This window comes from Gasterosteus aculeatus, chromosome 12, assembly GCF_964276395.1.
Source record: "Gasterosteus aculeatus chromosome 12, fGasAcu3.hap1.1, whole genome shotgun sequence".
Lineage (NCBI taxonomy): Eukaryota > Metazoa > Chordata > Actinopteri > Perciformes > Gasterosteidae > Gasterosteus > Gasterosteus aculeatus.
In genome coordinates this window covers 24,222,686-24,245,200 of record NC_135700.1, presented here as the reverse complement: position 1 = coordinate 24,245,200, position 22,515 = coordinate 24,222,686, and the positions used below count along the sequence as shown (strand labels likewise).

At 49.7% G+C, this 22,515-nt stretch overlaps 1 protein-coding gene across 1 annotated transcript in view; it reads left to right on the top strand.

Moving 5' to 3' along the window:
* Positions 1 to 22,515, top strand: part of LOC120809128 (SH3 and multiple ankyrin repeat domains protein 2-like) — a 98,807-nt gene that overhangs the window by 64,964 nt on the left and 11,328 nt on the right. The window contains exons 14-21 of the mRNA XM_078086017.1: positions 1,130 to 1,211; positions 7,289 to 7,371; positions 9,050 to 9,174; positions 18,569 to 18,704; positions 19,120 to 19,200; positions 19,303 to 19,311; positions 21,450 to 21,562; positions 21,733 to 21,838. Of these exons, the coding sequence (XP_077942143.1) occupies positions 1,130 to 1,211; positions 7,289 to 7,371; positions 9,050 to 9,174; positions 18,569 to 18,704; positions 19,120 to 19,200; positions 19,303 to 19,311; positions 21,450 to 21,562; positions 21,733 to 21,838 (735 nt within the window). The remainder of the gene's footprint in view (positions 1 to 1,129; positions 1,212 to 7,288; positions 7,372 to 9,049; positions 9,175 to 18,568; positions 18,705 to 19,119; positions 19,201 to 19,302; positions 19,312 to 21,449; positions 21,563 to 21,732; positions 21,839 to 22,515) is intronic.

Here is a 22,515-nt window from a genome sequence, read left to right as displayed (position 1 = left end):
GCTAACTCAGCTGTGCTCTGACGTCCTCTGGGTTCAAGCTAATGAACACATCACCCCCCCCCTCTCCCCCACTCCCACCCCCCCGAAACATCACATCCTCCCCCGGCCTCGTTTCTCACACTGTGAGAGGGAGGCGGCTTCTTCAGAGGAGGCCCGTCCTCCTTCCAACGTCTCCCGTCTCCTCCGGTGTTCTGATCTGAGTTAATTATTGACATTATCAAGAGTCGACTCCCCCTCCCTCCCCCTCCCTCTCTCGCTCTCTCTCTCCTTTTTCTCTCCCTTTCCTCTTCTGGGTGACTTATTTTCCGTCGCCCAGGGCCTCGAGCATGTGGGGGGGGGGGGTTGTTCTCAATGCGCTGCCGCGTCAGAGTCGCCCCCCCGGCGCCGCCTGCACAGACGGCCGGTCAGGAAACGGGAGCACACATGGCGTTGGAAAGGAGGGCGATCAAGAGAATTTACCAACTGCAGCTTTATAAATGTTCCCGCTTTGATTGTAACAAACACGATGATGAAGACGAAGAGCTACAAGAGCATCAACATCAGGCAACAGGAAGTCGCTGCTCATCCAACAGCTTCCTGTTTGGGTACAAACGCACACGCGTGAACCCCTAACGGGGGGAAACTACCCCTCTGAACCTTTACCGGGGAATATAAAACGTCTCCTCGGGATCTGACTCTGTTCCTGCAAAGATGACGAGCCGGATCAGAGGAGACGGAGCATCTGTGAAAGTGTGACAGCTGGTGTGAGAGAGCGAAGTGTTTAAAATGTACTTGTGCGCTCTGACGTTAACGCAAACGCTGCTCTTAAAGGATTGTTTTTCCTCGCTGACTTCGTGAACGTTAGAAGCTAAACAACATGAAGCAGCTCGTCGATGGTCTTTATTCACGCGACACAAACAAACCCACCGTTTGGGTTTTCTCACCTGGTTGAGGAGTCATGAGACTTCATCTATTTCTACGGTCTTAAGGGACACGAATCCTCTGGTTGTTAAAGCTGAAGAAGGACGTGTGACGTTGGGGGAGAACGCGCTCGTATTGGATCGACGTCTCTGCCTCTCATTGATCCGTAAACTGCTGCTGCTCACTAATGGCCCCTGAATATTGATCTCCACGCTGCTGCTCCTTTCAGATTCCCGGGCGGACCGCGCCGACAGACGGAAGCTCTTCAGGCACTACACCGTGGGCTCCTACGACAGCTTCGATGCCTCCAGGTGAGGCCCCGCCCACAGGACAGGACAGGTGCACTGGTCCCACATCCAGACCCCCCCCTGCAGCTTCTCATTGGCTGAGTCCAGGAGGCTGCTTGTGGTCTGAATATGAGGTCATGCTCTTCTGCGTATTTAATCAGCTGTTAAATGAAACCTTTCGTCTTTTTGTCCCACGTTCCGTCCAAATGTTTCAACCGTCTTGGCCTCTCGAGTTGTTCTGCTTCTTCACTCAGGGTCACTCAGCACACGCAGGCCGGGACGAAACTTAGATTTTTAATAAAACTTTTTCAGTGTTTTCTAGTAGTTCTTCTAGTTTTCTCTTGCTACTTTTAAGTTGACTGTCCCCTTTGTGGTTTGACTGGTTGTCAACGTTACAGGGACAGAGAACGTGTCCAGTAAGCACATTGTTACACAATCCTTCCAGCTGACGGGCAAAACAGACGCACAACTTACAGAGTAACAGCGAGGCCTCGAGTCCTCGGCAACTAGCAGACCGGCTACAAGCTGATGACGTGACAGCGGGGACGGCCAATCACACGAGCAACCGCACAGCCAATGGAGGAGCTTGTGGGCGGGTCTACACTGAGGGAGACAGGCTTGAGCGGCCGTTTGTCCGCTTGGTCCTAGTGCTTGACGCGTCTCTGTTTACCGTAGCGGAACATTGATTTTGGACGGTGAAAACAGCAGGGGACCAAAACGGGCATTTGAAAAAGTGCAGGGGACATGTCCCCTGTGTCCCCCCCCCCCCCCAAATGATGTCCCTGCACGCAGGCGAATGGACGTTCTGGTAGGAATCCTTTATTTGTTTCTCCAGCAGCAGGTAACGTGCACCCCCACGCTATCGGTACACTTCCTTAATACTCGCAGACAACAACAACAACAACAACAACAACATAGAACTCTTCTAACAAACCTGACTAGCCCGCCTCCCCTCCTCTCCCCCAATTACTGCCCCCCCCCTGTCTAGCATTAAACCGCAACTCCCCCTGATTGGCCAGCGTGAGGGAAATGACGTGACACCGTGCAGAACGCTACAATGCGTCACATACAAGGAACTGGACTTGGCGGTTGGTGCGTAACAGCAGACAGTGGACAACAAGACAACATAGTGCAGGAGAAATAAGGAATAAAAGCTAAAAGGTAAAAAGTTAAAAATATTTAAAAATTAAAAATAAAGTGCAACAGCGAACAGAAAAGTGACGAGTGAAAGTGACGTGTGTGAGCGGTGGGATGTCAGAGTCAGTCAGTGGGGGTCCGGCTCTGTTGATGAGGTCTTAGTCCTGATGGACCTCAGCCTCCTGCCAGATGGAAGGGGCACAAACAGGTTTTGTCCGGGGTGGGAGGGGTCGGCTACCATCTTTTTAGCTGCTTCAGAGACCTGGAAGCGAACAAGTCCTGCAGGGACGGCAGATTGCAGCCGATCAGCCTCTCTGCAGAGCGGAGGACACGCTGCAGCCTGCCCTTGTCCTTGGCTGTGGCTGCAGCGTACCAGACGGTGACGGAGGAGCAGAGGATGGACTCCATGATGGCCGTGTAGAAGTGCACCATCATCGTCTTTGGCAGGTTGAGTTTCTTCAGCTGCCTCAGGAAGAACAACCTCTGCTGAGCCTTCTTGGTGATGGAGCTGATGTTCAGCTCCCACTTGAGGTCCTGGGTGATGATGGAGCCCAGGAAACGGAAGGAATCCACAATAGTGACGGGGGAGTCACACAGGGTGATGGGGGAGGGTGGGGCTCTGTTCCTCCTGAAATCCACAACCATCTCCACTGTCTTTAGAGTGTTGAGCTGGGACAACTCTACGCTTCATGTCCCATGTTGAAGTGCCCCTGAGCAAGACACCTAACCCCTAACTGCTCCCCGGGCTGAAGTAAAAGCCATGGGTTAAAAATGCAAAGTAAGTGGCTTTGGATAAAAGCGTCGGCTAAATGACCTGTAATCGGATCGCGTGTGGCGCCTTGCAGAGTCGACTACATTTCATCCACAACTTTGTAAGATCCTTCGTATGATATTTTAAGTAAGTTTCCCCTCTTTGGGTAGAAATTGGGAGAAATCCATAAAGGACGGCAACTAGCATCCGTCCCCAGGTTTTAACATCACATCGTGACAGGATGCTAATGTGTACAGTAATTACATGACTCTACATTGTGTTTGATTCATATTGCATTCACTTCATCTAACATGCTAATTTAATAACTACTATCTAACATCACACAAACTACAATTCTACACTAAATATTTCTACCTATATTATAATTTATACCACTAGGTGTGCTCCTCCACTTAAATCCCTAACATGTAGGACGAGGCAGGGATGTTGTTTCATAATAAAAGTGGCATTCCTGCACATGGCAAAGTTACCCGCCCTCGTCGCCATCTCCTCCGCCGCGGCGTGATAGCCCGTCCAACCGCCTGGAGCCGGACCTCCCCGAAAAAAACGTGCACACTTCGGGACAGGAGTGTCGGCGGGCGCTACAGGCGGCACAGTCGCACTCTGGCGTCACTTGTCGAACACGTTGACACCTTTGACAAACTGCCGCTCTATCGAAGCCGCCGCCGTGTCAGATTTGGGTTGTTGCGGTGTGAACAGCATCGGCCGCCCACTACTGGACTGTGTGTGTGTGTGTGTGTGTGTGTGTGTGTGTGTGTGTGTGTGTGTGTGTGTGTGTGTGTGTGTGTGTGTGTGTGTGTGTGTGTGGGGAAGGGAATGCTGGGAGATAACCTTCAGTGTGTCAGCAGCGCAGGCCTTCTTCCTCTCTAGACAGATTGCGTTGCTAAGGGAACTGTTGCTAGGATGGCAGTTGCACCCTCTCTCTCTCTCTCTCTCTCTCTCTCTCTCTCTCTCTCTCTCTCTCTCTCCTCCTGCTCGTATCTGTCTCTCGCCCCGTCCGTTCCGCGTTGAGCTGAATGATGCTCACCTGTCCAGCAGCGACGCCTCCGGGCCGAAGGAGCCGACTTGGCCTTTAAGTTGAGCTCCTCTCCCTTAAGCGTCACAGCTCACCTGACGGCGCCGTCGGTGCAGGAAGCGAGACACGGAACTCGCCAAACAACCCAAACACAAAACAACCACAAAGGAAGCTCCGTGCGCATGTTCTGAGCCGATGGGGAGGAAGACGTCAGATTAGACGGCTTATTGCTGAGTCAAACTTCAAGAGGGGCTTTTCAGTTTTCCTGTAATCCTTCTGCAGAAGCTGCAGCGCCATATGGAGGATTCCTCATACACACAACAACAACAGCAACAGCAACATCCACATCCAGCATCCACAGCTGCTGCTTCCGTTAGTGGAGGCAACGCGAGGCGCGCTGCGGCGTGATACGTGGCGTGTAAAGCTCGCCATGCAGGTGTCACTTCTGTGGCTTAACGAGGGGTTTGGATCACATTGGGACACTTGTTTGTTCCCGAAACCCTTTTGAGATGGAAAACATACAATTAAATAACAATTGTGTATGTAGCCGTGGGGTTAAATTGGTTTATAGGCAAAAATAAATAAACAAATAAACAAGTGAACAAATAAGATAACAATAATCATTTTTAATATCAGTGTGAACTGATAGTGTCAACGTTTGCATAAACCTAGTAAGAGGTGACCGGATGGATTGTGCTCTGTTGTGTGTGACGGGTCGATGTCCTGTGAGACACCAGGTTCGTCCACTGTGCCTTATTATAGCGTTTACTGGCCATAGTTCTGGTAATCAGCGGTTTGTTTATTGTTAAAATGTCGTCCAGTAGGCGAAGGTTGGAGATGAAGGGACGAGGCCGTCCAGGGAAACACCCGATGACCCCGGTATTCTTACCCTAAAGTCTTGAAGTGGCGTTCAGCGCCGCGTGGCCTGAATGTAGCTGTCTGTGCTATTTTGAGTGCAGTGTGAACAGATGTGTGACGTGGATCCCAATTTAACCGGTTTCTGCCCGGTGAAACAAATGATGTGATGGATTTCATGCTGTATTAATTGCACATTTACATTACTAGTCATGAAGTAGATATTATTGCTGATTTTAGTCCAAAAGTCAGCATCAGGAGTGATGGATGAGTCAAACTTTGATGCTATGGATGATGTTTTGTCATCCTGTGATATCATTCTACAGATTTGTGAAGTTCATTTTTTTGAGTGTCATGTGTTTATGTGACTGTGACACAATACTTCTAATAATAATAATAATAATTAAAGCAGCGTTGGACGGGTCCTCGCTACTCCCCATCCGGGGCACTGAAGCCAAGACGTGTCCATGTGAACGACGCTTTGTAAACTTTATCATGACACATGAGAAATATCGAGCAGATTAGATAATGTGTGAGATAAAACCACTTCAAATGTCATGGCGAGTTATGGTATTTTGCCAAAGCACCACGCTCACATAGTGTAATATTTTTTCAAGCTTTATGTTATTTTTAAAGGCAAAGATCACAAGATCCAGCCTGATCTCCAAAACCTGTTGGTAAAAATGTGTACGAAAATCTTGGACATACAAAATGCAACCGGACTGCAACCGATGACGTCGCCCTGTTCACAGTGAACAGGACCTGCGCCCCGTAAACACACTTTGTGAAGTCTAACCATGTAGAATAAACGTGTTATGATGCATTTCTAACGAGAAATCAATGTTAACTTGTAAGAATAGAATACTAACCCGACCCCCTCAAAACATCCAACATGGCGGAGAGACGTTCACTCAAGAATCCAACATGGTCCGCCATGTTGTTCACTCAGGGGGCGTGGCTAACCACCGCCAGTTCCTATGTATTGTTACGAATTTGTATGTTCAACATTTTCGTATCCATTTTTACGAACAGGTTTTGGAGATCACGCTGCCCAAATTTGAGAAGAGTTGGGTGCAATCGGTGGGAGGAGTTCGGTCTTTAGAAACTCAAAAAATTGATGAAAATTGTCGAAAAAGGCAGATTTTCAACGATTAACTGCAGCGCCCCCTATTCTTCCAATGTATAAAAAATGGGTGTATTCAGGGGTCAGATGTTTATATATGTTACAGGTTTGGGGGCGGGCCATTTCCTTTGTACATGATGTGTCTTGCCAGATTAAGCCACGCCCCTTGCAATGTTCATTATCCCATATCTTCTCAAAACAATAAGGAATCAACACGCTGCATTTTCATTATGCAGGGGGACATTGAACCAACAACGATCCACACAAAAATTCGTGACAATCGGCCACAGCGTTTAGGAGAAACTGCGTTTTTTCAAAATCCAAAATGGCGGAAAATGTAGTTCGGCGCGTTTGCATTTGACGATTGACTTTCTTGTAGTCCAAGAGCACCTGTGTGCAAAATGTCAAGTCAATCGTTAAAACTGGGAACAAATCTCAGATCCCCAGAGGGACGAAATCAATCAATTAAGTGATCAGTTTGTTAATTGGGTCACACACCCACTCGCCACGTGCCCCGCCCCCTTCCCCCTCCACGCACACATGCACGCCCCCTAACCGCCAGCCAGTCGGTCGCACGTCGCGCAGCGCACTCCCTCCCTCCCTCCCTCCCTCGCGTGTCTCCCCCACCAGCCCGAAGAGCTCCAGCCTCCCTCCCCGCCTCATTATGACCCATTAGCCGCTATCGCCAGCAGCCCGATGTCTCCCCTCGCCGAGGCCGCCGCTCCGCCACGCCGCCGCCGCGCGGAGCCTCCGCAGCGGCGGCGGCGGTAGGCGCGCTGCGGCGCCGCGCAGGAGGGTTGTCGCGGCCGCGAAGGAGTTACAGGGAGGGAGGGAGGGGGGGGGAGGAAGAGAGAGAGAGAGAGAGAGAGAGAGAGGCGCGTCTCCTCATCGTCTGTCCTCTTTTATTTGTACTGTATTCGGAGATGCCGTCGCCGGGCTGCCGGGGCCGCTGTCCTCCCGTTTGATAGACATAGAGGCCGGAGGAGGAGGAGGAGGGGGGAGGAGGGGGAGGGAGAGGGGGGGGGGGAGGAAGGGGGCGGCGGCGCTGTGGTGGGGTGGGGTCGGGGTCGCCCTGCCCTGCCCCGGCCGGACTAGCTCTCCTCCAGCAGCATGAACCTGCACTCGGGCAGGGCGTCCGTGGCCATGCTGCGGATGATGGGCTGCGCTAACGGGCGCTCTGCTCGCCATCTCCTCCACAGCGACTGCGTGGTGGACGAGAAGACCGTGGTGCTCCAGAAGAAGGAGAACGAGGGCTTCGGCTTCGTGCTGCGAGGAGCCAAAGGTACGAACGTTCCCCTCGGCTCTGCCTCCACTCGGCTTCACCGTCCTCAGCGCGCGCGCACGCACGCACGCACGCACACGCGCGCGTCTTCGCTGTCAGACTGTGCGCTTAAGTTTAAAAAAAAAAAACATTTTAAGGCAAAGCAATTTTATTTGTACATTTGCACATTTCAACAACAAGGCAATTAATTAAAAATGAATTGAAAGCAACTTTTCTGTGACCTCTAGAGAACGCGCACGCACACACGCACACACGCACACACACACACACACACACACACACACACACTGTATTCTAGTGCTTTTCCTCGGCTGATGGATCAGTTCTTTTGGTCTCCAGAAGACATTTAGTCCTCGGCTCAGACAGAAGACAGAGGACGTTGTAAGAAGTATGAGGGTTCTCCGCTGCGCGTCTCTGCACTTCGGGGTCGAGGGGAACATCTGGAGTGTGACATCACTGCTTGGTGGCGTGCACGTTGACCGCGTCGCCCGTCGTCCTGATTGAGGCGCTTTGATGCAGACGGGCTCTGAGAAGAGCTGCGTCGTTTCTATGACGATTCTCACCACGTCATAATCCACGCCGCGTTCACGAGGAAGAGGAAGGAAGAGGGAGAGAAGGAGGAAGAGGAGGGAGCGGTGGGTGGGGGGGGGGGGGGGGGGGGGGCGATGACATGGAGGAAGAGGAAAATAGCTGAAGGATTTGGCCTGAAAAACAAGAGAAATGTTCTAGTCATTCTGACACACTCTGCTCTCAGCCCGCGGGACCTGACCCAGCCGAGCTTATCCTCACACGCACGCGCACGCACACGCACGCACACGCATGCAAACTGAGCTGTCACATAAGCTCACGTCCTATTTTGCTCTCTGCGTTTCTGCTCCTCGTCCATCTCCATCTCTCTTCCTCCTCCGTCTACGTCACACACACACACACACACACACACACACACACACACACACACACACACATACACACACACCTAAAGAAACATCACAGTCCTGCAGAAATCCTCATGGAACCCGGACGGCTTTCCTCCCGGTCTGAGGATGAGTTATACGAAGTGTCACTTGTCAACACCGGTTTCTTCCAGCCTGCAAATGTTTCTGTAACCTTCCCCAGAGGAACAGGGGGGGCTGAAACCGTGTGTGTGTGTGTGTGTGTGTGTGCGTGTGCGTGTGCGTGTCCTTCCTCGGCGCCTCTCTAAAGCTGATACCTGAATATGTTGACGTCACATTATGAGAGGGACACGTCCCCGTTGAGTTATTTAGTTTGTAATTACTGCACGTTATGAAAGTGGAAACGCGTTCGCTGTTAAACTGCAGTTGAAAACGTGGAAAACTTCTAAAATGTCACATTTTTCTGTACGTTTCCTCTCGACACCCGACGGCTGAAGCTGTGTGACAACGACAGATTAAAGGGAGACAAAAGCTCAGCTTTTTATTATCCGGCCCGACGTGTTTCATTTATGGAATAGAATTTGACTTAAGCCGTTGGTCTTAATGCTAAGCTAGGCTAAACACGGCCAGCTGGTAGTGGACAATAACTTGACATCAACAATCGAGGTTGGTTCTATTGTGGTTATTGGTTCATTTTCTGTGTGAATGGAACGCAAACAAGTGTCGACTCTTAACGTACCCCCCCCCCCTCCCTGTCCCCCCCCCGCCTCCCTGTCTCCCCCCAGCCGACACGCCCATTGAGGAGTTCACTCCCACACCGGCCTTCCCCGCGCTGCAGTACCTGGAGTCCGTGGACGAGGGGGGGGTGGCGTGGCAGGCGGGGCTCCGGACGGGCGACTTCCTCATCGAGGTAAGAGCTGCTTCCCCATCGGGGTTCATATTGTTTCGGCCCCGTTTGACCCCGTGTGACCCCCGTGCTGAGCTTCCAGCGGCGTTTTGGATCATTTCTCTCACCTGAAGCTCGGTTTGATTCAAATGTCCAGCTGTTTTTTGTTCAGCAGCGTTCAAAGGGTTAACTGCTCCGTCTGTACGTTCACCGCGGCGTGGTCAGAATGTACGCTGGCGGTCTGGATGGATGCAGGCTGTACGTGTCGTGGGATGGATTTAGCTCGCTTGTTTTTTGGGGGTATTTGTTTCTGTTAAGATGGGCCTGTAAAAAATAAATATGTTGTTGTTGACGTTATTGCGTTGGTCCACTGTTGGTGCTGACTGACTGTAATATTCCTACACTTCATATAACAACACATCATATAAAATAGATTTGTTTGGTTTATCTGGTCTCTTATTTAGCCCCGTTTCAGTCGGTGAGTTGCCATCATGGTGGAGGATGACGAGGAAATCTGTTTTTCTCTTTTGTATTTTATTGAAAGGCATCGGTTTAATCAGCGACGAATCGGTTTGTAACGTGGTGCCTGCCGCTTCATTGAAAGTCATTTCAGCACCAAGAGCTGTCCCCTACTCTGGTAGAGACCTGTCAATCAGCAGGTAGCCCCGCCCTAAAGCGTCCCCTGCTTTATGGTCTGTGTGACTCTAAATGGACCATAATTCACTAAATGAACATCATGTTGTGTTGAAGAAGACTTGAAACTAGAGACCGAGACCATAAACTCATGTTTACAACGTTTACTGAGGGAATAAATCAAGAGAGAAGTAGAGTCATTTCCTCATAGACGTCTATGGGAGCAGAGGAGTCGCCTCCTGCTGGTCACTAAAGCTTTGGCTTCTCTTGCCACACAAAATTGAAGAGGGTTTACACGGAGATAGAAGGATTCTCAAATTCATAATTCATAATATCTTTATGAATACATAGAAGGTATCAGCGGTCATGTGAGCTTCTTATCCAACAGATCGCAATGATGTTGCAGTTGTTAATAAATACCATGACATCACATCAGATCGGAGCTAGTTGTCGTCTATTCCTGACACTAGTTTAGAAATGGAGCTTCTTCTTGGCTGTTGTTTGGATTTGCCCTTAAGGCCATTTAGCTTTAGGTTTCTTTGATATTCATGTATTGTGATATATAATCCATTCTAAAATCGGTTGCCTGAAATAGATTCCTGTTTGTCTCTCTGAAGCGGCTCAAGTAGAAACCGCGCTGTGAGCAGTGATGACCTCTGACCCTGGGCTTCCCCTCCTCGTGTTGATTGCGATGACTCGCTGTAATCTTCAGTACCGGTGTGGGTTTCACTAATTGCGAGCAGGCCGTCTCACCAAAGTACCAAATGTCGCGTACCCTCGGATATTACCGAGCACATCACTCACACAGCAGCTCCGCTCCAGTGTGTTCGTCTCCTGCTAAATGGAGCGTCAGACGGTACATCGCTAAAGGGGCTATTGTGTATATAGTGAGACGACACAAGGTACCTGAACCAGGTCTGAACCTGGCCCACCATGCTTTGCAGCCAGTGGGGGGTCTTGTATTTCCCACCTGGACCTTCAGTGCCGCCTACGGTTAAATAGCCTGATAACATCATGATGACGCCACACAAACAGGTCATTATTTGTTCCGTGTAAACGCCTCATATTCACTGCAAAATGTACCGTTTACGGTGAAATAAATTGTTACATAAGCTCAAAACAAATACTCTAACTGCAGATACATGAACACTCGGGGTGTAACGATTCATTCAGTGAATCGATTAATATTCCTGCGATCCAACTGAATCGATCTGTGCTCCGCAAATCGGCATTCCGGACGACATATATCGCTTACAAATCGATTGAAATGGTACATAATCGATTGTATCGATACTTGGAAACTGCACATTGGATTTAAGCACAACAACGGCATGGATGTGTGTTTGTTTGTTTGTTTTTTAGCACTTTAGACGCGTTAAACGTTCCTGGATTCAGTCTGCCTGTCGGTGACGTCATCAGTACGCAGCGGCCGCCGCGCGAAACTTAACAACAACAACAACACACAGCGTGGAGGAGACGACTGCGAGCGAGACGTTTACAAACCAACGTATCGATCCAGTGGAAACATTTTGGCTTCTGCAAACACGGAGGTGTTCTAAATAAGTCCCTCGCTGTTTGTAGAAAATGTAGAAGACAAATAAAAAACACGGAAACACGACGAATCTTTGCGGCCGTCTACTAAGGCGCCGTGGGATTAAACAACGGCGACAGTCAGGACCTCCAGCAGCGTCACCGCTGCAGCAGCAGCAGGTAACTCAGCTCTGCAGACGCCTCAGGCCTCCAGCACCAAACTCAACATCACAGTAACAAGTTTATCTGTAGACGTGCGACCCTACAATGTGGTTGAACATCCAGGGTTCTGTGAAATCCAAACATTGTGTAATTATTGTGAAATGTTTACATTGAAAATGGCACTTGATTCAAATAAAAGGTTTATACATTTGCCATTAATTGTTGTTTGCTTGTTTATAATATCCATGATTAATTTAAACCTGATTTCCTTACAAGAAACAACAGGGATCTCAGAATCTTTGCCTGCAGTGTCCAGTAAAGTTACTGAATCGATTTCAAGTCACTGAATCGAATCGAATCGTTCTAAATGAACCCAGATCGTCCATGAATCGAATCGGCAACCACGAATCGCGATTCGAATCGTTAAAATGAATCGTTCCGCCCCTAATGAATACGTCACGACGGGATGCTGCGTAATCAACGCACAATGCATATAATCAAATGAATGTAATTAACGCAATGACGAGAGCAAACTCACACGAGCGTTTATTGCAGTGCACCAAGCGTTCACATGGAGGTCTTGCTTTAAACATCTGCTTTTGTGTCTGCAAGAGTGCACGTGTCCCCTTAATGTACATTAGCAGAACATCTCCATTTGCATGCATGATTCAGGGCCTCGGGTGGGCATCAATCTTTCAGCGCCTCTCACAGCGCGGTGAGTGCATTTACGTGCACTCGTGTGGTCGGCCTAAACGTGTCCGAGCGGGTCGCTCATCGTCAATAACCCGTCGGCCCATATCGACGCGGCTCGTAGCCTCTGGTGGCATCACCAGGACGCCCTCGGCCGCCACGCCAGCCGAAAAGGGCGACCTCATTTTCGCTTTCATCGCTCATGTGCGACTGTTTAAACTCATCTGTGTCAGATTAAAATGAGAGTTAAATTCTTTATGAAGCAACTAACTTTCTGCACGCTGGCGGTGCAACGGATCATAAAACTCGCTCCACTTTGGAGTCTCGGGGGAAGAAGGGATCACGTTTTTATGAAGATCTTTATTTCCCCAAAATGTAAATGTTATCATTTACTTTGTTAGAGGAATTGATGTTTTTCTTTATTGAAAATACTTCTATGGATTAAATCAAATATCCTCATTATTAATGGTTTAACAAAATATAATTACTCTCTATTACCTATTTCATATTAATGGGAATGTAAATGTATTAATGTTTCTCACAATAACTACATTTTACAGAAAACCTCACTTTCACTGAGCGGCACCTGATCCGTCCTGCCGCCGTAAGTGATGTTGTGTGAAAGCACAACGGAAGATTCCTTCTGACAGATACAGTCAAAGCGACTTAGGGAGTGATGGACAAAGGGACCATCAGCAGGTAGCCCCGCCCCAAAGCATCCCCTGCTTTATGGTCTATTAGAGACCTGTCAATCAGCGTGTAGCCCCGCCCCAAAGCATCACCTGCTTTATGGTCTATTAGAGACCTGTCAATCAGCGTGTAGCCCCGCCCCAAAGCATCTCCTGCTTTATGGTCTATTAGAGACCTGTCAATCAGCAGGTAGCCCCGCCCCATAGCATCCCCTGCTTTATGGTCTATTAGAGACCTGTCAATCAGCGTGTAGCCCCGCCCCAAAGCATCACCTGCTTTATGGTCTATTAGAGACCTGTCAATCAGCGTGTAGCCCCGCCCCAAAGCATCCCCTGCTTTATGGTCTAGCAGAGACCTGTCAATCAGCAGGTAGCCCCGCCCCAAAGCATCCCCTGCTTTATGGTCTATTAGAGACCTGTCAATCAGCGTGTAGCCCCGCCCCAAAGCATCCCCTGCTTTTTGGTCTATTAGAGACCTGTCAATCAGCGTGTAGCCCCGCCCCAAAGCATCCCCTGCTTTATGGTCTATTAGAGACCTGTCAATCAGCGTGTAGCCCCGCCCCAAAGCATCCCCTGCTTTTTGGTCTATTAGAGACCTGTCAATCAGCGTGTAGCCCCGCCCCAAAGCATCCCCTGCTTTATGGTCTATTAGAGACCTGTCAATCAGCGTGTAGCCCCGCCCCAAAGCATCCCCTGCTTTTTGGTCTATTAGAGACCTGTCAATCAGCGTGTAGCCCCGCCCCAAAGCATCCCCTGCTTTTTGGTCTATTAGAGACCTGTCAATCAGCGTGTAGCCCCGCCCCAAAGCATCCCCTGCTTTATGGTCTATTAGAGACCTGTCAATCAGCGTGTAGCCCCGCCCCAAAGCATCCCCTGCTTTTTGGTCGATTAGAGACCTGTCAATCAGCGTGTAGCCCCGCCCCAAAGCATCCCCTGCTTTATGGTCGAGTAGAGTCATTTCCTCATAGACGTCTATGGGAGCAGAGGTCGTCATCTGGGTTTTATTTGTCACAATTGCCCTTAAAATGAATCTGCTTATGACATGTATGTTCCCCGGCGATCTTTCCCGTCTCCCCTCACACGACACTACGCACAAATCTCGTCCGCGATGGCTGAAGCTCGTGAAGGAAAAGTAGATCCTCCAGAGACGCCGCGTCGGATCACGTGACCTGGTGCCGCTCAGCGGACACGATACGCATGAAAAGTTAACGTCCCCTAAGTGTGCTCTTGGTGTGTGTGTGTGTGTGTGTGTGTGTGTGTGTGTGTGTGTGTGCAGCAAAGGGAGTAAAGCACTTACCCTCTTATATAACACACAACTTGGCCAAGAGAGAATAGTGTGACCGGTGTAACATACAAATGCATCTGCCTTCATGTGTGTGTGTGTGTGTGTGTGTGTGTGTGTGTGTCTGGTGTCTCTCTCTCTTTATTTGTTATTTCTGCAGACTTCTCTATGCACACGTGAGATTCGTCCTGTAATCTGGATCTGGTTCGTTTGCTGTAACTTGTATTTTCTTGTTGCTGCTTAAGAGGCCTGACGTGACATTAACAGTTAAAACGCGTGTTTCTAAATGACGGCAGATAAATACAGAAGGGAACAAACCTCTGCTCTCACTCTTTGGCTTTGTTGCAGTCTGACCTCATTTTCACATCTGGATTGAGGTTGCATCCTTTAATAAGAGCAGAAGTGCACGTTGAAACCTGCAGCACCTTGATGAAGGAATTCAGGAGCCTCGTCCTGCCTTCTGTTGTTCAAGCTTTGTTTCAGATACGCCGCGTTGTACTGCTGCATAGCGGGTCTAGTTTGCTTCGGCTGTCATTATTGGCCAAAGAGATCCATGCTGTGTGTCATAAACGGGATTCATGCTCGCTCCTGTCTGAGGGGAGAAAGAGGGGCGACGTTCAGGCCTCAAAAGAGGGAAGAACTGTTTGCTTTTTTTATTACAGAGTGCGTCTTCCGGATGGAACCGGTTATTATGTATAAAAATCTAATAACAAGTTGTGTGTGTTTGTACAACAGCCTGGGAGAGCTGATGAACACACACACGGTCACGTCCAGGAACAGGGACTGAAAATAGTCCCCAACGAATGCAACGCTTCCTCCCTTTTGTTTGATGAGGACAAGCAGCTCAGAAGGAAGGAGAACAGCTGTGGCCTTGAGAAGAATTAGAAGGAATAGAATATTTAGAATAATAGAATCTGTGATGTCCAGTAGGATTCAGTGTGAACCAACGAGTGCAGATGTTGTCCTGAGGTCACTCGGAGGGCCAGACCTTCCTTCTCAATCCTCACAGAGGAGGAAGCACCCTGGGGAGTCCTCCTGAGAACTTGAGCCTGGTAGAAGCAGAGTGAAGATGTGTGATTCTGTACCGGTCCTGGTGTTTTCCTCACTGTAGGCGAATTACCCAGGATGCACCTCTTTGGTGACAAGTGATGCTCAGATGTTTACTTTCCAGTGGCTCATAACAACGTATGCACAGATGTAGTCTGGTGCTGAGTAAAGCTCCAGCGGACTCAGAGGACTTTGAGCGATGTCTAAAGGATCATCTTCAGCCGGGTTCAGTCTCATGGATCTCCTCCGCCTTGTTTCCAGCAGGCGTCTGCCTTGAGCAGCTTGGGGAAAGGGAAGCCCCCCCCCCCCCCCCCCCCCCGTGAGGCTCACGTCCTGGCAGAGAGGAGGACCTTTCTCCCTCCAGCAGAGGCTGGATGCAGATTCTTCTCTCCATGAATGGTCTCTCTTCTCACCACATAACCAGAGGAGAGGCCGCGTACTCGCCCCGCTGGGTGTGTACTTGTGTTCTCGGAGGAATGAGCTCGTGTGAGATGTGACACGTTGTTTGAGGAACAGGAAGCTTCGGCCTTCAGGGCTGAAAACGCTCCATCATCATCATCATCATCATCATCATCATCAGCTGTTTACCTGCGAGGCTTCATCCTCACACACACCGTGTGCACACAGCCGCCACATCTCGCGCTCGCTCTTAAAATAACACCATGAATCTTTTATTTATAGACCCCCCCTCCTCTCAGGGGGCTGCTCTGTTTCTTTTGAAAAGGAAACCAGCGTAAACAATACGGACTGAAACCTTCTCAAGATGGCTGCAGTGGAGGGGAAAGAAGAGAGGCGGGGGGCGGACGGGTGGGGGGGGGTCCATTGATAAAAAAAATCCAATTAAGAACCCGTCCTCTCACAAATGGTACGATCCACTCCAAGCGCCGCTTCCACCTTCAGCGGTGTCACGCAGCAACGGTCGCTTAGCAACCGGGAACATGTTGTGCCTCACGGTGATGATGCAGCTTCTCACCTGGGAAGCATCAGACATTTAGTGAGAAGGACAGAGGACACAAGGACAGAGGGAGGAAGGACTGAAGGGAGGTGTGTGTGTGTGTGTGTGTGTGTGTGTGTGTGTGTGTGTCTCTCTGTGACTTGTTTCCAAATGAGTAATTGTCCGTCTCTGTTTGTAAATAAAATTGTCACAAAATTAGAATAGAGTTTTATTTAATGGACACAAAATTTACGCAGTTCTACTATTTTTGTCACATAAAATCGATTAATAATCCCTTTTTTGTTAAATTAAATGGAGAATAAAGGAAGCCGCTGCGTGGGGGTGAATACTCATAAATACTCTCGTCTGTATATTTATGTCACTCAGTCGGGATGAGCTGACCTTTGACCCGCTCGGATTAGCGGCGTGTCTTCGGAGCGGCGCCGCGTAGGTCAGATTAGGATTGATTAACCGGATTAGCGGACTGTGAGGGGGGGCGAGTGGTGTGTGTGTGTGTGTGTGTGTGTGTGTGTGTGTGTGTGTGTGTGTGTGTGTGTGTGTGTGTGTGTGTGTGTATTGATTAAACTGTAAATGTTCAGCCATCAAACCGTTGGTACAGAGCAGTTTTTCCTTCATTTGGCTGTTGATTCAAGACAGTTTATCAGGGTTCATCTGACTTACTCACCACATCACTCACTCCATCACTCACTCATCACTCACTCACTCCATCACTCACTCCATCACTCACTCCATCACTCACTCACTCCATCACTCACTCCATCACTCACTCACTCCATCACTCACTCCATCACTCACTCACTCCATCAGTCACTCCATCACTCACTCCATCACTCACTCACTCCATCACTCACTCCATCACTCACTCACTCCATCACTCACTCCATCACTCACTCACTCCATCAGTCACTCCATCACTCACTCCATCACTCACTCACTCCATCACTCACTCCATCACTCACTCACTCCATCACTCACTCCATCACTCACTCACTCCATCACTCACTCCATCACTCACTCCATCACTCACTCACTCCATCACTCACTCCATCACTCACTCACTCCATCAGTCACTCCATCACTCACTCCATCACTCACTCCATCACTCACTCACTCCATCACTCACTCCATCACTCACTCCATCACTCACTCACTCCATCACTCACTCACTCCATCACTCACTCCATCACTCACTCACTCCATCAGTCACTCACTACATCACTCACTCCATCACTCACTCCATCACTCACTCACTCCATCACTCACTCCATCACTCACTCACTCCATCACTCACTCACTCACTACATCACTCACTCCATCACTCACTCACTCCATCACTCACTCCATCACTCACTCACTCCATCACTCACTCCATCACTCACTCACTCCATCACTCACTCACTCACTACATCACTCACTCACTCACTACATCACTCACTCACTCCATCACTCACTCACTCCATCACTCACTCCATCACTCACTCACTCCATCACTCACTCACTCACTACATCACTCACTCCATCACTCACTCACTCCATCACTCACTCCATCACTCACTCACTCCATCACTCACTCCATCACTCACTCACTCCATCACTCACTCACTCACTACATCACTCACTCACTCACTACATCACTCACTCCATCACTCACTCCATCACTCACTCACTCCATCACTCACTCCATCACTCACTCACTCCATCAGTCACTCCATCACTCACTCCATCACTCACTCACTACATCACTCACTCACTCCATCACTCACTCCATCACTCACTCACTACATCACTCACTCACTCCATCACTCACTCACTCACTACATCACTCACTCCATCACTCACTCACTCCATCACTCACTCACTCACTATAGTGTGTGTGGGGGGGGGGGGGGAGTTCATCCTACTTGCGTTGTTACATAATAGGGTTAAAAGACACCACAGCAGGTTACATAAGATACTCCTATGGGGTTGTATAGTGTGTGTGTTTTGTGTACTGGAGTGTGTGTGTGTGTGTGTGTGTGTGTGTGTGTGTGTGTGTGCTGGAGCGTGATGGAGGGAACATGAGGTCACGCTGAAACAGCTGTTGGAGCACTTCTCTCTAATCACCTAAATGTCCCCCCAACGACGTTTGTTAGATTTGTCCACCTCTCTGTCCGTACCACACACACACATGGTGATGCTGAGGATGCTGAGGATGAGGAGGATGAGGATGATGAGGATGATGATGAGGATGATGTGTGGATTTACAGGAAGTACCAAAAGGAAAAGTATCCTTCCGTTTCCTTCGGCGCCTCAACAACTACTCAAAAACCAGTTCAGCTTTGGCTACTTTCCACTCGTACTTGTGTCCATGTTCCTGAGACCTGTCGGGCGTCTTGCTGTCCTCGCGGATTGGCCAGCCGGTCCTCACCCCCCCTCGCGGTGTGTTTTCAGGTGAACCAAGATAACGTGGTGAAGGTGGGACACAGACAGGTGGTCAACATGATCCGCCTGGGCGGCAACCGGCTGCTCATCAAGGTGGTGACCGTGAGCCGGAATCTGGACCCAGACGACACGGCGCGCAAAAAAGGTACACCGGGGGGGAGGGGCTTAATAAATGGGGAGGGGCTTCAAACGGGGAGTAGAACCATGGAGGAGGAACCCGCGGCGGGAGTCGTCCGTCAGTACGGAACAATCCCAGTGATGTTGGTTCTATGTAACATGGGCCTGAAGTTCTGGTCCGGATCCAGATATCGACCGAAAGACAGTTTATTGCTCCTGGATTCAACTTTTATTCATTCTTTCCTTTTTCCCGAAGCTTAATTCTGCTGTCGATATCAGGAAGCTAACTTCTAGCTAACATGCTAAAAGGTGTTTGTCCTCCTGGCAGCCAATCAGAGTCGAGTACACACTCAGTAACAGACAGAAAACAGCGCTGAAATGAACCATTATAATGATCCTATTGGATAATGTCTTGACTAAATGTGCGTCTTTGTCTTTGTTAGCTCCTCCCCCACCCAAGCGAGCGCCCACCACCGCGCTGTCTATGCGCTCCAAGTCGATGACCTCTGAGCTGGAGGACCTCGGTGAGCTCCCCGGTCTGACTGTCTCTGTGTCCTCATGGAGTCTGTAACTAACAGCCTCTCTCTGTTCTCTCTTCTCATTGGTCGATGAAATCTCCCCCCCAGTGGATAAAGGTGAGCAGTTAGCGCTGCACAACCTCTCGCCGTCCCTTTGCTTGGCTGTAACACCCACGGGCCCCCGCCGGCTGAATGAAGCTTTTGTGTTTTTGCTTTGCACCGTAAATAAGAAGACAGCTCTCCCCCTGCCGCCCCGCCCCGCCCCGCCCTGCCCCGCCCCCATCTCCTGCTCGCCATCATGCATGAAGGGCTTTCGCTGCTAGAGACACCGACCCCGAGCTCTCCCAACATGACCCCCCTATGTGTCGCATTGAGGTCGCCCTATTACCTCACAGACAGCGTTCCTCACACACGTGAGCAGCAGGACGGAGGGAGGAAGGGAGGGAGGGAGGAAGGAAGGGAGGAAGGGAGGGAGGGAGGGACGTGTCAAATAGAAAGTAGGGACCACTGAAGTAGGATTTATCCTGCAGACTGAGAAAATTGGTTCGTGGTCTTTTTGACCCTGCAGTTCATTGTCCTTGCCCTGTCAATCAGCGCGTAAGCCCCGCCCTAAAGCATCCCCTGCTTTATGGTCTATCCGACTCTACGTGGACCATAATTCAATCCTTGAAGAAGACTTGAAACTAGAGACTGAGACCACAAACTCATGTTTACAATGTTTACTGAGGGAATAAATCAAGGGAGAAGAAAGTAAAGAGTCATTTCCTCATAGACGTCTATGGGAGCAGAGGAGTCGATTGATGGAAGAGAGGAATCGATTCTGATTCACAGTAAACGCACATGTGTGTCCAAGGTGTGCAGAGGGATGAGAGTGAATGAATGAATAAATGAAATGACAGCAGAGTGAACCATACTGCCTGAAGAGGACACCTCCGGTCAGATACATTGATAATTTAGCTTAGCGAGTTCATCGTGGCCGCAGCAGAACAAATTTGAGTCTATTTTTGTGCTTTAAATGTGTTTCTGTCGCCCCCCCCCACTCCTCCCCCCCCCAAAGCCACTCTAAGGAAAAAGAAAGGTGGTAAGTGACTGCAGGCATGTTTCAGTCTGATCACATGTTCCCAGGGTTCTCCCACACGCCTCCCTCACTGCGATGCTCTCACACTGCTCTTATTTCAACGTTTCTACGAGAATCCGACCCCGCGGGGTCACTGCATGACCTCTGACCTGTTGCACGTTTTAACGTTGTAGAGACGTCGCAGCTCTTCTGTTCTTCAGGTTATTGTTTCCTAAACGGCGGCGAGTTAGGCTTCGTTTTTATTTCACCCTCAAACACGAGACTCTTATTGAGGAATTAATCTAATGATAAAGTCTGTACAGTTAAAGTTTCTATTCCCTGATGTGAAAGGGTTCGTTCCTGCGCGCCTTCTTCTTCCTTCTGTGTTACATCAGCTTTTTGTGTATGTGTGTGTGTGTGTGTGTGTGTGTGTGTGCGTGTGTGTGTGTGTGTGTGTGTGTGTGTGTGTGTGTGTGTGTGTGTGTCTGATATCTGAACTCTTTTGGGGTCTACGGTGATTGACGCTCCTTCCTCCCCCCCTTTCCCTCCCCTCCTCGCCTCCCCCTCCCCTCTTCCATGTGTGTAGATGCGCAGAAGAAGAGGATTGTTTTCAAAGTCACTCTAAGTAATCACCCCCCCCCCCCCCCCCCACACACACACACACACACACACACACACACATGCATGGAAGCTTTCCACAGAGCTAGCTTGACCGGGATGTCCCGCTACGAGAGGCTAGCTGGCGGCTAGCATGTAGCTTATCTGAGCAAAGACCTTCTTTTCCAGGACGGCTCTATCCGACGGCATCATCGCACAGCGGGGGGGCTTTCGGTTAGCTTGGCTCATTGCCCCCCCCCATCAGAGGTGGATGATGCTGCAGAGTCGGCTGTTTGGAAAAAAGAAGCTTGCACGGCTTGCGAGGCTGGACGCGCCAGACGCATCTCATCGAAGCCTTTCCTGTCCCTCCGTCCCCCCGTCTCCGTCCCCCCAGGGAAAGAAATGGTTCAATGTTATATTTCTGTGTCATGTGCGGGGGTGTGGAAACACAGAGGGGGGTCCCTGCGAACGATTAGCTTGCGTTTGGCCCCCGTGAGAAACTCGCCTGGCTTTGCAAGTCCAGCCCGCCGCCATCCTGCGTTTGTCTCTGTGCTTTTTCTGTTGTTTGTTTGTTGACCTCACGGCTCGCTTCGTCTTGCAGATAAAGTGGAAGAGATGACGCATGGCCAGAAGGCCTCGCCCGGCGACGCCAAGGTCGCCACCATCAAACCGCGCCCCTCCAGCCGCTGCCTGGTCACCGCGGCCGACATGAACGTAGGTGGAACGCACACAAATAATGCGCCTCCTTAAGAATGACATCATCCGTTACAGAGTTTATGAGGAGTTTTATTTTATATTATGTTCATGTTGTTTGAAATCCTATTTTATTAATGATGGACGGTCCAGCTTGAAGCAAGTGAAGACTGTGTGTTTCTGGTCTGTAGGCTCTGTACCATGACCGCCAGGGAGTAGCAGTGGCGCCCCCCACCGTGCCAGGGGCCTTCCTGGGGCTACCCGAGAAGGGCACTTTGAAGAAGCAGAAATCTATAGGTAGGACCCGTGTCACATTAAGCGTGTGCATCTGAGTGACTCGTGCAGTATCAAAGCTAATTATAGATGAGTTATCCAGTCAGCAAAGTGTGCTTTCAGACGATAGCATTCACATGCTGAGACCTCGTTCTCACTGCTGAACTACAGGGAAGTGGAGTAGATGACACTGTTCACAATTCCAAGTTGTGTATCATACGTTGTTGCAGCAATCTTTCGGGTTGATATATTTTGTCACACTTGGTGACATTATTTTTAACTCGAGAATGGATTGTGATGTGGTTGCAGATTTCTGAATTTCATTTGAATGTTGTGAGGGTCGACGGTGGCGCATGGAGCAGAGCGGGCGTGCATGACCTTTAACCCCCGTAACCGCGAGGTTGGCAGTTCGATCCCCGGCTGCTCCATGTCCCACGTCGAAATGTCCCTGGGCAAGACACCTGACCCCTAATTGCTCCCCGTTGCAAAAATGTAAAAGCCATGGGTTACATGGCAATGTAAGTCGCTTTGGATAAAAGCGTCAGCTAAACGACCTGTAATGTGATGTTAGCGGGTGAGCTAGTAATAGATCCTCTGAAGGGACTCCTGTCATTGCTTGTGAAGTTTCATCAGGCTGAAATTATTTTTGAGGTCATAGGAGATAATTTCATACAGTGAGGTTTCCAAAAAATAGTTATCAC